The sequence below is a fragment of the Monodelphis domestica genome, chromosome 1, assembly GCF_027887165.1.
Source record: "Monodelphis domestica isolate mMonDom1 chromosome 1, mMonDom1.pri, whole genome shotgun sequence".
NCBI classification, from domain to species: domain Eukaryota; kingdom Metazoa; phylum Chordata; class Mammalia; order Didelphimorphia; family Didelphidae; genus Monodelphis; species Monodelphis domestica.
The window spans coordinates 205,343,106-205,357,212 of record NC_077227.1 but is presented as its reverse complement, the minus strand read 5'-3'; the positions used below and the strand labels follow the sequence as shown (position 1 = coordinate 205,357,212).

The 14,107-nt window shown below is 42.5% G+C and overlaps 1 protein-coding gene across 3 annotated transcripts in view; it reads left to right on the top strand.

Moving 5' to 3' along the window:
* The first annotated feature begins 1,773 nt into the window (after positions 1-1,773).
* VPS39 (VPS39 subunit of HOPS complex) overlaps positions 1,774-14,107 on the top strand; it is a 70,934-nt gene continuing 58,600 nt past the window's right edge. Inside the window, exons 1-2 of one of the 3 annotated variants that reach the window (XM_056810326.1) lie at positions 2,016-2,706; positions 2,994-3,162. Coding sequence is in view for 2 of the 3 variants with exons in the window: in XM_056810327.1 (XP_056666305.1) it covers positions 2,634-2,706 (73 nt within the window). In the remaining variant the exon portion in view is untranslated. Of the gene's footprint in view, positions 2,707-2,993; positions 3,163-14,107 lie in introns of all 3 variants that reach the window. The other 2 variants (XM_056810327.1, XM_001362136.4) reach the window with 2 other exon arrangements.

Here is a 14,107-nt window from a genome sequence, read left to right as displayed (position 1 = left end):
AGAATGAGTCAGAGAAAGAAAAGGCACCAGCCACATGTGGCTGACTTTACTCTTCACAAGCTTCCTCCCTTGCCTGAGCTTGAGCTCACTTTGTGACCTCCTCTCACCATTATTCTAGGGCAAAGAGCCAGCTGTGCAGGATGTTCTCCTAGCCATCTACTCTCTCCTTAGTTCTGGGCAAAAGAGATGTATTTCCTTTCCACATCCAAACATTTCTTTCAGTGATATCACTTCTGAGTTACTCTGGTTTGGTGGACTTGACCTTGATCTAAATCAGAAGGACAAGAGGCAAACATCTTTTGAGAGGCATCTGGGGTCCTCCCAGAGTGGGCATGTGTCTTCAGTTTACAGATAAGTCCCAGGCATTTTTCTTAATTTAATCAAAGCATGGGGTTGAATTGCAACCTTAGAGAAACTCCCTTCAAAGCCCCCAAACTGATCTTAGGGTACTGAGAAGTAGTGTTAAATTCTCACAAGTGGGATTTGATCTCAATGTCTTTCTGACTGCAAGTCCAGACTCTGTCCTCTATTTTTATTCAGCTACAAAAAGTGGTTTTTTTATCCTCCTGGGCAACAGTTTGTAAAACATCAAATAGAAGGATAGTGACTTTTCCGAGGACCATTTCTATTTTTTTCCCCTGTTATATTCAATTCTTCATGACCTCATTTGGGGTTTTCTTGGTAAAGATAATGTAGTGATTTGCTATTTCTTTCTCTAATTCTTACAAATGAGGAAACTGTGGGAAACAAGGTAAGTGTCTCACCCAGGGCAACACAGCTAGTAGTGTCTGAGGCCAGATTTGAACTCATGAGTGTGAATCTTCCTGACTCCATCCCTTGAATCCTTTTTATTGCACTACCTAGCTCCCTGACAGTGTCCATACTTTAAAAAAAAAAAAAGTCTGCAATCCTTCCTGGGGTGTACAAGCTCTGCTAGATTTACCAGAAATTTCATGGATAGAACTTCTTTTCAAGCTGATAACTTTTACATGTTGTCTAAATAACTTGTCAGAAGGCTGGTTGACTATAACTTGCCATGGATACTTCTGTTTTTGTGCCAAAGATTTGAGAAACACCAGCTATAATGCTACAAGTTTTTTGGTTTCAAAATGTTCAAGACTAGCAAAGATTATATGGTTCAAATCCCATAACTCAAGGCTGGTAGTTCTCTTCCCTGGCTGCTGACAATCTTTCCAGATTATTGGAATTTGATAACAGCATGCCATTTGCATGAGAATTATGATCAGGGTCAATTTCCAGATTTTTTTTTTCAGTTTCCTATTTTGGAGCAATGACTAGATGTGTTAGGTTACAGTAGACACTAGAAAGTGCTACACCAAACCAGGTGCCTTACCATACCAGTGGTCTGCTGTGGTGCAGGTGCCCATCACACTAATGAGCTTTTGTAGCTACAGCTCTGTTTCTGACCATGCACATGTCCTGATCAGTAATCGACTACAAATGTTTAAAACTTGATTACACATGCATGACAAATAGGCATCTAATAAAAATTTAAGTTGAACTGAAATCCATGTTTCCTAATATAGTCCAGAATTTTTCTGCTTCCCTGAACTTCAAGCACTTACTGTTTTTAAACTCAAATTTGTGTGTATGTGAATATTGACTACATTATTTCTAGGACTAGGACCTACACAGAAATATAAGAATGGAATTGGGAGGCTTGGAAATTGGGAGGTATTTGCATAAAAGAACAAAAAAGTGGGTGATACTAAGATAGGAATTGAGGTATAAAACAGGATGCATGCACATTACCCAAAGTCCAAAGAGTTGGATTTAGAGGGGTTTGCTATATAAAAGAAAACATTTGGCAGGTTTTTTTTTTTTAAGAAAAGAAAACGAATTCTTGAGACCCTAGTACAGCAAAAGAGCCCTTTGGCTTTTGCAGTTTGAGAGAGGGTTGGGACCAGGAGGGAGGCGTCCCAGTCAGTCTCCAGGACTATCCAAGAGTTGGGCCCCTATTGATGGTGGGTGAGTGTTGAAGGCTGCTGCAAGGCCATTTTTCCTTTAATACAGATTTTAGGACTCCCGATGACAGAGAAATTGGGCATCACCCCCTGCTTTCTGCCAGCCTGCCTCTGGATGGGACGGTATGGCCGGGAAGGTGGGAGTCGTTGGCCTTTTGCGAAACTTCTGGCTGCTACCAAGTCTGAGGGCCATTCATCGACTTGGGCGGCGAGACAGCCAATAGGAGGCTGCATTTTCACTGACTTCCAACTGAAACCCATTTCCTTCAATAATTAAAAAAAAAAAAGACCCGTCTTCTCAGAAAGGGTTTATAGGCTTTTTACGAGAATCATAAAGGGGTCCATGACCCAAAAGAAGTCAAGAAGTCCAAACTCCAGAAAAGTTCAAATGGACCGAATTAGCGGGAGATGATTGTCACCATGACCCTGGGCTAGGAGGTGGGTGCTGCGAAGGAAGGGGCGTGCCTTCAGCGGCGGAAGGGGCGGGTATTCGTCATCGGAGCAGGAAGTTTAGCTGCCACTGCCTCCGCCTCCGCCTCCCCTAAGGCCGGTAAGGCCGAGGGTTCCTTCCGGCTTCCTCAAACCGCTCGCTCGCTGCTTTTGCCACTGTCCGGCCCGGCCCCGCGGGGACGCCGGCCCGCCGCCGCTATGCATGACGCCTTCGAGCCGGTGCCGATCCTGGAGAAGCTGCCTCTGCAGATTGACTGTCTGGCGGCCTGGGGTGAGTGGAGGGGGACGGGCGTGTATGAGTGTGATTGTACGTGTTTGTGTGTGACTGCGTGTGTGTTTGTGTGCACGCTCATGGATCCGTGCGTGTGCGATGTGTGTGTATATATGTATGTATTGGGGGGTGTGCCCCCCGTGGGATGGGGAAGGCGCGAGTGTTTGGGGTCTGAAACTCGTCCTAGGAAGGTGGGGACCTTAGTGGATGATGGAGGGAACTTCTATTTGACCAAGAGGGGCTACTTCTCAGCCTCCAGAACCGTCCTTCCTCGCATTCATTTCTAGCCATCGTGGAGTTTGACGGATCTACGTAAAAGAGGAAGTAAGCAGAGCAATCTTTTTATCAGTCATGCTTTCCCTAAGATGCAGAGACTACTGTGAAGCAAACAGCCCCTGTCATTGAGGCACTTGCACCCTAGCTGGACACAGTGTGTACATACCAAATAGATACAAGGTAACTTTGGAGGATGCAGAAGCACCAGCCAACTGACAAACCTTTTTTAAAAGCACCTTTGAAGCACTGTGCTAAGCATCCCTATTGCATGTTATTCTAGGGTTGGATTTTCCATAGAAATCTGGTCTTCTTTGGGATGTGTTTTGCTGTCCCTTAGTTTAGTCACACTGCTAACCAAATATCCCCTAATGAATATCTCACTGCCATCTTTCTTTTTCTGTAGGTAAAGAACTAGTTTTTTTTTATTTGAGATTCAAAAAAAGACCCTTTGTTGAGTTCTTAGAAAAGAACTGGGAAGAACTAGGCCCAGCCTTGATTTTCTCAACTACCTATAATCCTATGTTGTCAAGCTTTGTTGTTTGAAATTGTGGGTGGGATAGCACCATTCCAAATTGTCATGAGATGTAGCCCATAAATATTGTAATGATTCATTTGGGATTGACCTGGGCAAAGACGTGGGTCTTTCATCTCTGACTTAACCTAAATGACTTAAAAGTTTAATTGAGACTGAGTTCCCTGAGTCAAGGAAGTAAATGGAAAAAACATTTAAGTGTTTACTTTGAGTCAAGGGCTCTGTTAAATTCTAATGATACAATTACAAAAATAACCATAAACTGCTCTCTGAGTTTATGCTAGGAATGGTAAACTGACATATCCCTTTCAAAAACAAATGACAGTTTATTTGGTCATGGCTAGGCTAAACTTAGTCCTCTATGAATTGATTAAGCCTTGGGTCAGATATCTGTAAAGATGAACTCTGTTGAATTTTGACTGTTTCATTAACATCCAGATTTTTAACATTAAAAATGTTTGTCTTAAAAATGACAGTCAGATCTTGTAATTAGAATTTATAAACAGATTGGGAGTGAATGAGTGTTGGCTGAAGATATAAAATCATCTTGCAAAAAAGACTAACCTATCTTCTTAGCTAATCTTCTGTAACCTCTTCTACCCTGTTATTCTACCTCCAGTCTTTACATATGGCTTCCCAACAGCATTGTATTTTCCTTGAGATCAGGTTTCCCTTGAGAAACTAATTCAAACTTTGGGGGTCAAGAGAGGATCCCACTTACTGTAAAAATCTCTGGAAATATAGGCTCTAATCATTAAACCCAAGACTGCAAAAAAAAAAAATCAACAAAACTCGGTCTGTGGTCTCTCTTTCTCTCTCTTTCTCTCTCTCTCTCTCTCTCTCTCTCTCTCTCTCTCTCTCTCTCTCTCTCTCTCTCTCTGTCTCTCTCTCTCTGTCTCTCTCTCTCTCTCTCTATATATATATGTGTATGTGTGTGTGATACATAGTAAATGTGTAATCTTTTAGAATCTTGACTTCTGGGAGGGAAAGGGCCATGTCATAGATTCGTTAAGGGGAATGCCCAGCATTTTTAATGATATCTGCAGTTTAGTGAGTCTCTCCCTCCCTTTCTGTCTCTCTCTCTTTGTCTCCCCCCTCCTTCTCTCTCTCTCTCTCTCTGTCTCTCTCTCTCTCACACACACACACATACATGCATGCATGCGCGCGTACAGTTTTGCTGTTGATTAGATATTACCTGAATTCAGGTTTCTTTCTCAGAGTTTCCATTGCTACATCTGACTGTCACACTGTACCTTCTTATAAGAATGTATGGCAGATTGACAAGGTCATGTGCATATTGTACTTTCCCCTCTTTAGGAAGAACATTAGATCATATTTAGTCCATGTGTGAAAGAGAGAGATGGTTTATCTTAAGAAATCCCAAATAAAAGAATGAGAGTGATCAGATAATTTCACCCCTAATATCTACCACCATAACCCATCCCTTCATTTTATAACTTCTTTGCTGCTTGATCAAGGGAATATTTTAGTAAAAATGGAAAACAGGACAGTATATTATTACACCATTATTTTGCTTGCTCACTGCCTTTGGAGGCAGTGTTGTTATGATACTATCAACTGTGGGAAAGGCTGGTAAATTTTGTGGACTATTAGTTTTCAGACTTTTCCTATGTGGCTTTTGAAGGGCCACTAAGCCTATGCAAACCTAGCATGGAACTAGTGAGATATACATTTAATCCCCATATATTCTCATAGAATATCCTTTAAAATAACCATGGGACAGCTAGATGGTTCAGTGGCTGGAGACCCAGGCCTAGAGAAAGGAGGACTTGGATTCCATATGGCTTTAGATACTTCCTAGCTGTATGTGACCCTGGGCAAGGTGCTTAACCTCAATTACCTTACCTTTACTGCTCTTCTGCTTTGTAGCCAATACTTAGTCTTCATTCTAAAACAGAAGGTAAGGGTTTAAAAACCAAAACAAACAATTAATTAGTATACTTATCTTTCCACCTCTACTCTATCAACCCCTCCAAAAGTATTTCCACCTTTTGTCATCTTGGCAATTTTCAGGATTTGAGATGAAACTGTTAGGGTCCAAGTGGAAGTACCCCGCAAAAGAACATGCAAAGACAATGCAAAAAACAGCAGGGAGAAGTTTATTTACTAGCTCTAGGACGGTGGGTAACCATCCCCGGTAGGATCGGGAGTGCACATATATAGAGCAGCTGAAAAGAACAGGCCTTGTTCTTGTGGCCTTGTCTGTTTCAACAGTTGTGGCCTTGGGGAGGATGTCTTAGTTTTTTCCCATTATCTGTCTCGACTGTGGCCTTGCAGTTTTCTCAGGATATTTGTCTCAACTGTGGCCTTGCAGTTTTTTTCCCAGGAACTGTTCATCTGGACACAGCGCAACCCCCCTTCCCTTCATTCCCCAGTTCTTTTTATTTTATGATGCTCATTCAGGGGCAAGCGGAGACCTCCAGGGGCAGGGCATTAGTGTAGCTATCAGGGGGCCTGTCAGGGCCTGATATTGCTGCCTGAGGACCATGAGCTGGACTGTGTGGACCCGGTCCTTCACAAAGCGGACCAGTCGGTGGACAATACAAGGCCAGAAAGTGATAAGGAAGAAAAGAATTAACATTGGTCTGGCTATAGTGGAGATGAGGGTGGTGAGCCAGGGGGATTTCGCAAATGCTTGCTGGTACCAAGGTTGGGCGTGAGTGTGTTCGCATTCTTGGGCATCTAAACTATGTTTAAGTCCAGCTATTGACTCTCTGACTACCCCTGTGTGGTCCGTATATATGCAGCACTCTTCCTCGAGGGTGACACAGAAGCCTCCCTCCTTGAGGAACAATAGATCAAGGCCCCTCGGTTCTGGAGTATGACTTCTGAAAGGGAGGATAGCGATTTCTCAAGGGTGTCTAGTGATTTTTCTGTACGCCTGAGGTCCGCCTCTACGGCAGTGTGTAGGTGCCTTAGATATGCTGTTTGACAAAGGGAGGCTATACCTGTGTCAATCCCTGCCAAGCCAAAGAGCGTGGCTAGGGTCAGTGCACGGACAGGTTCCCGTTACTGGTGGCTGATTCTTTGATGTTCCCAGTAGTCCAGCAGCTCCATCCACAGATGGTATAGTACTCGGGGCAGAATGGTGACCAGGATATAAAGCTTGGGGTCCTGGGACAAGATCGTGGAGGAGATGCAAGGGGTCAATCCTGAGGAGGTGCAGGCCCAGTAAGCACCTGACAGGGGAATGTTGTAATATCGTGGTCTGGTGGTGAGGTTAGGTGGGGTTTAACTATCACTGAAGCAGTTTCATGTTTTGTTGGATAGGCTTCTACCCAACCTGAAAAGGTGTCTACCAGGACTAAAAGGCACCTGTACCCATATTTCCCTGGCTTGATTTCTGCAAAGTCTACCTCCCACTGTCCTCTTGGCTCCAGCCCTCTTCACTGGGTGCCCCCTGGTTCCTTCAGTTCCCCCTTTTAATTAACCCGTGCACACGTTTCACATCTCTAAGTGACATCTTTGCAGATTCTGTGCATAGTATGAAAGAAAAAGTCTCCATCCAGTATATCACTTAGTTTTGTGCCTCTCCTATGTGTGGTGTCATATATTCTTTTTGCTAGCTGTCTCCTCACTGCTTCTGGTAAGTGAGTCCTGCCATCTGGCAGGTCCAGCTATCCATAGGGGAATCACACAGCCTCCAGGAGGGCCAGAATCTCAGGCCCCACCTGGTTCAGTGCCCCCTGCTGTCCTATCCCCTCCCCTCTCCAAGTATCTAAGGGGAAAAGGGCGATGGCCTCAATATTCTGTAACTTCTTCAGAGCTGAGAATGGGTGTAGAGATGTCCCTGCCTATGGTCAGGAGAGAGGTATTGGCTATAGACAATGTCCAGGGCTTCAGGTTGGAATGGTCGCTGAGGTCACAAATGCATACAAACACCTATCCCACAGGGGAGTAGCCAAAACTTGAAAAGGGAGGGAAAGGCTGCAGGCACAGGGTTTTTAGGGGTGTGTCCTCAGTGAATATCGGGGCCTGCTTGGAGATCTGAAGGGTGTCCAGCCACTGCTTTCCCCGATTGGCAGACAGGTCACAAGGGGGAGAGTCAGCCCCTAAGATAGAAGTGTAGAAACCAGGACTGGGGCAAACACTAGAATACCAGATAGAAACAGAACTTTGGTACAACAGGAATTGGCATCACAAATTTGCATTTGGGTATCTTAGCCAACAGACTCCATCTTCAGAAATCATCTTCTGACAGGAACAGATCCCTTTAGGAAATTGGATTCCTGAGTTGTTTGCAGAGTTGGTATATGATGTTTCTGTTAAAGAATATCCTTTTGCAAAGTACACATTAACTATAACACCTATAAACACTGGAGTAACAATATTTTACAGATGAATTTCCTTATCTCAGAGGCTGGGGAAATTCAAGAAAGCTTTGAGCTATATTTCCAAGCTCAAGAACCAAACTTCAACTGCGGTAAATCAAGGCTGCAAATACAAGCCATCTATGAAAAAACTTCACCTACTTCTCAAAGTATGTTCCTAACAATTTGAGAATGTTCAATTATTAGGGTTGTTTGAGGAAACGGAAACTTTAATTTCACATTATGTGCTGACCATGGGAATTCATTACAAAGGAAAATATGTTCTCAGTTCCCAAAGGACAGTGAGTGGCTTCACATGCAGGCACTCAACAGCCTAGATGGTCAGAAAAGGTCCATTCCTAGGTGAGCCCAGGAAATGCCTCTGTAACCATTCCAGGACATTCTCTGTCCTCAGTGTTCTTTGTCACCATTAAATCCCAGAAGCCTTTGTTTTCAGTAAAAGACAAGTCTCATCCATTTCAGCTGAGAGAAATACTGCTTATCAGCAGTCCAGAAACAAATCTCCATACCCCCAAACAAGCCTTTTATATCCCTACAAGGCTGATCACTCAATTATGCTTAGTATTTCGGCAATAATTAATGCATTACAATTTAGTCACAAAACCGGAACAGGAACGTTAAGTTCATCACCCCTACAGTAAATACAAATCAGAGCTAGATCAAATCCTGGCCTTAGGCCATCTGAAGGAACTAAGACAACATTAGTCAGGAATCTCCCTAAGGAATTTTCAGAGAAATTCCAGAATTATTTTTTCCACATACATCAATTCTAGAAATTATCCCTAAGTTAAAGATCCAGTTATGAGAACAGAACATCTATCCGTTCTCCTTCACCTACTCTCTTTCTTTCTCACTCTCTGTCCCTTCAAAACCCTCTGCTTAAAAAGCAGAACACAAGTTATAAACCAGCATACTCAGGAATTCAACCCCAACATACCTCCCCACCTTCTCTGACATGTTTTTACCATCATAAGTCAAACAACCATTCCCTTGGTATCACTTCAATTGCTAATTGGTAACCCAAAAGAATTCTGATTTAAAGGATTACATCATTAAACCATCTTTAGCATAGGGTTCATCCATTGTAAATTACAGTTCATAGAACAAATATGTAAACTGAGGTAACCACTGAGTATTGAACAAAACCTATGGTAGAGTCAGGTTAACAATGAGCTTTTGTTTACATCCAAACAATACTTAAAATGCATAGTTCAAAAGGAACCCACATAACATTTCTAAAAAAATTTCATAAAGCATTTAGTATTACAGGATCTATTCCAAATTTAGAGATATGAAACTGTAAGGACCGTAAACCTTAAAGCAAGCCTTTTGACAAGCAGGCTAGTTATCTATTGTTGAGACCAAGAAGTTAAAGGTAATAATAAAGTTAGCCCAGTGTTAATACACTGGGAGGAAAACCATTGAGATGAAAGCCATTGGATAATTTTAAACAAAAACCCATTTTAGGTAAGTTTAAACACTTAAACCCATTTTCATTTTCCCTTGAAACCTCTTATGACAGAAAGATAGATAAGGATGGAATACCCCTTCTTGAAGCTATACTGCTAAAGCCCATTTTACCTTTTTAGATCCCTATTTCAGTCCCTAAGTATCAGTGTGGAATAATTACAAGCACTCCTTTCTCCTCCCTGTATGCAAGGAAGGGGTTAACAACTGCTGAGCAATGTATCCCAAGGCTGCTTGGCTTGGTTTAGAATTTATTACTTAGCAACCTTATCCCATCCTCTTTAATCAGTGAGTTTACTGTAATTTTAAAAGTTTGAATGTATCAAACTCCCTTCAAAATAATTAACTCTCAGTAGATTTCAGTTTGAACTCCACACTTCCAAATAACTCCGATCAAGTCCTTTAGCAATGTTTCAGTGCAACCAAACTGAGGTGCAAAGCATTTACCTGCACTTCTCTCAAACCCGTCTAAACTCAAAACATTGCTACATTCCTAATTAAAGTCCATCAACATTATTCCAATTTATAATTTGTTGTGTCTATTCCATACTAGAATTCATAGTATCAACTAGTAACTCTATTCAGTATTCTTATTTCTTCTGGTTCCTCCTTTTGCCATTACTGTAAGTATAGGAAAGGTACTGTACTGAATTGCATGTAATCCCCATGACAAGCCCTAAAATCAAGAAGGGCTTGTCAAGGTTGTCTCTTTAAGGACATACAGTTTGCATATCATATACTCCTAACCAATTTAGGTGTAAAACTTAATTCTCTCTATAGTACGAATGCACACATAATTTGTATTTACTTCATTACTTTACAGGAATTTGTATCTGAATACATGTCTATCTCTGGATCACAAATTCCTTTCTATACATTGTTCAAAAAAAATTTTCCCCCCAAAACAATACATATAACCTTAGTCAAAGACAACACCGTTTTAGAAATTCTCTTTTGCAAAATACCAGAATTCTTAACACTTACATTATTAATTCCTCTGCACAGATTAACCACTTCAAAAAATAAAAACTTCTTGTGTCATATGAGTTCTTGCTGCTAGTTCTGACAGCACTTACATTAAACAAATCTGATTTGAAGGATTCCCAATTTCAAATTCTAGAATAAGTTCTTCTTAACAACATAAGAACTTTTTCTGAATGACCTTTACATTCATAAAGTACATCTATAAAGTAGCCAGTACAATTTCTGTCCATATAGAATAAACATTTCTCTCCATGTCAGACTGGCTATCAATCACATTCTTAAATTCACTGAAATCATTATGAATTGCAAGGTTTAACAAAACAAACCTCTAACCATGAGTTTTTGTGCTCAATAAGCATTTGATCGGGGTCCTTCTCCCATGTCCTTCCCCGGGGCCACCCACTCCTGAAGGTTGGCCATTCTGAATTGCAAAGGGTTTGTACTTTCCATTTTTAACTGAGACTCCCAGATTCTGATTTTAAAGTCGGGGTAGTGGCTCAGGACAAGGTCTAGGGGGGTAGTTTGATTCTGACCCATCTTCGTACCCTTGCTTATAAGAATGGCAGACAACCCAAAGACAATCACACAAATAATAGACAGACAAAAAATCCTTTTAGTTGATCCAAACAATGCTTGGAGTGGAGAGGGAGCTTGCTCAAGGCTCCTCCCCGCCTTTCCTGGTACCTTGCCAAAAAGGCCCAGTTCCCTTGTGCTTGCGGGACCTTGGGTGCGTCCATCCTGAGACCCCTACCTGGGGACTAGACTACCCCGCCGGGGACTTGAACCCCGGCCTCTCCGGAGGCAGGGGAGGACTCCAACCTCCCCAAGTTCCGCCTCTTGGCTTCTCAGCTCTTGTGAAACCCTTTCCCTCCCTCTAGCCGAGTCGCTTCCCCGTTTTCTCGACCTGCTCCCTCTCGGGATGCAGATAATGCAATACCTACCGGTCCTCACTCAGAAACGGGCAAGGAGGTGGGCTGTCACCTCTGCCTGGTCAGGCAGAGTGACCCAGTGGCTTAATATAGGACAGCCCCCTACAACCCGGGGGACACGGTAAATATTCGTCCATAGTCATATGCCAATCTGGTGCCCACGTCCCCCTTACACAGTCACTCTCACACTCACTCTCACAGTCACTCATCAATCAATCAACTCACCTTCAGGGTTTCAGCACAAGAGCTGGGAGAGTCTTCCCTTTGTCCTGGTGTTTCCTAGAGGAGTCCTACTACCATCCCGGCGAGCCCCCATATTTTAGGGTTCGAGTGGAAGTACCCCGCAAAGGAACACGCAAAGGCAATGCAAAAAACAGCAGGGAGAGATTTATTTACTAGCGCTAGGATGGTTCCCCAAAAGAATCGTCCCCGGTAGGATCGGGAATGCACATATATAGAGCAGCTGAAAAGAACAGGCCTTGTTCTTGTGGCCTTGTCTGTTTCAACAGTTGTGGCTTTGGGAAGGATGTCTTAGTTTTCCCCAGTTATCTGTCTCGACTGTGGCCTTGCAGTTTTCTCAGGATATTTGTCTCAACTGTGGCCTTGAAAGTTTTTCCCAGGAATTGTTCATTTGGACACAATGCAACCCCCCCTCCCCCCTTCCTTTCAAAACCTCAGGATGGTAGTTCCCTTATTACTAGTGATTTGGAGCATTCTTTCCAGACTGTTAGCAGAGATATTTGATGCACATATTTTTTCCCCAGGATCCTAGATCATTTTCAAGGCTATCCTAGGGATTTACATATTATATTTTCTTTTTTTTGGTCTTGTTTCTTCTCCCCCAACCATTTTTGAAGTTCTAGGATAGTAGCCAAAACAGACCCAGACTTCCAGAAGTTTTCAGATTGTCCCTTGTTGGGTGAGAACTAACACAGCCCCCATAGATGCTTAATGTGATTGCCTTCCCTGTTCAGACTATATCTCTGCTGTTATATTCCGTTCTGGACAACCTATTTTAGGAAGGATACCAATAAATTGGATTATCTACCTCACTACTACTAATTTGGGGTATCTACTGACTATGAGCCATTTTTGCTTTGTCCTTTCAATTCCAAAAATAAGATCATTTTTCTTAACCAGAAAAAAAAAAGAAATAAAATGAATTAAATCTCTCTCTCTCTCTCCCCCCCCCCCCCCCGCCCCTTAACTTATGTCTTAAAATTGGGGTTAAGTGACTTGCCCAGGGTCACATAGCAAGAAAGTATCTGAGGCAAAATTTGAACCCAGGATCTTACATCTCTAGGCCTGATTCCACACAGCCACCTAGCTTCCTCCAAGTTAAGTAGCTCTTATCTTTTCTCTGTCTGGGCAGAGATTCTATTACCCCTCTGATCCTCCTCTGTTTCCCAGTGTAGCTTTGTTCTTAGCTTTCCTTGACATCCCAGCTCATTCAGAGGTTTATGCCCACTCCTGATTGCGCTTCTTCTTCTTTTTTTTAAACCCTTACCTTCCATCTTGGATTCAGTACTGTGTATTAGTTCCAAGGCAGAAGAGTGGTAAGAGCTAGGCAATGGGGGTCAAGTGACTTGCCCAGGGTCACACAGCTGGGAAGTGTCTGAGGTCGGATTTGAACCTAGGACCTCCCATCTCTAGGCCTGGCTCTCAATCCGCTGAGCTACCCAGCTGCCCCCTTGATGTGCGCTTCTTGTAGGACTATGCTCTGTTTTTGAATTCACTTTTTGTTAGCTGTTCTTGCTTCCATTCTTAAAAATCAAGTTGAGGAATTTGCTCTCTGTGCCTCCCCATCAGTGTTTTTATATAACTCTTCTCCCTTTGTTCCTCTTTGGAAAAATAGTCTTTCTTTTGGTGTACTTGAGAATCTTTCTGGAGAGTTTCTTGTCTCTTATTGGGCTGACTTCCTTGCAGAACTTTTAGTCTGTGGGATCCAAACTGACCTTTCTCTGAACCTTTTAAAATCTTTCAAAACTTTGGGGGGGAATGTCAGGCTTTGTGTCTCTTTCTTCTTCTCTATCAAATTTTTTGATTGAGACCTTCCTCTGAGGTCTCTGTCATTTCCACCACTGAAACCAATTCCTCTTTCCTTTTGAAAAAAAAAATTTTATTTAGAACATTTTTCCTTGGTTACAAGATTCATATTCTTTCCCTCCCTTCCCCCACCCCTTCTTATGCTGATGCACAATTCCACTGGGTTTTACATGTGTCATTGATCAAAACCTATTTCCATGTTGTTGATGTTTGCACTAGGATGATCCTTTAGAGTCTACATCCCCAATCATATCCCCATCGACCCATGTGATCAAGCAGTTGTTTTTCTTCTGTGTTTCTACTCCCACAGTTTTTCCTTTGGATGTGGATAGCTTCTTTCTCATAAGTCCCTCCGAGTTGTTCTGGGTCATTGCATTGCTGCTAGTAGAGAAGTCCATTATATTCTGTTGTACCACAGTGTATCAGTCTCTGTGTACAATGTTTTCCTGACTCTGCTCCTTTCACTCTGCATCAATCACTTCCTAGAGGTTGTTCCAGTTCCCATGGAATTCCTCCAGTTCATTATTCCTTTGAGCACAATAGTATTCCATCACCATCATATACCACAATTTTGTTCAGCCATTCCCCAATTGAAGGGCATCCCCTCATTTTTCAATTTTTTGCCACCACAAAGAGCACAACTATGAATATTTTGGTACAAGTCTTTTTCCTTATGGTCTCTTTGGGGTACAAACCCAGCAGTGCTATGGCTGGATCAAAGGGCAGACAGTCTTTTAGCACCCTTTGGGCATAGTTCCAAATCATCCACCAGAATGGTTGAATCAATTCACAACTCCACCAACAATGCATTAATG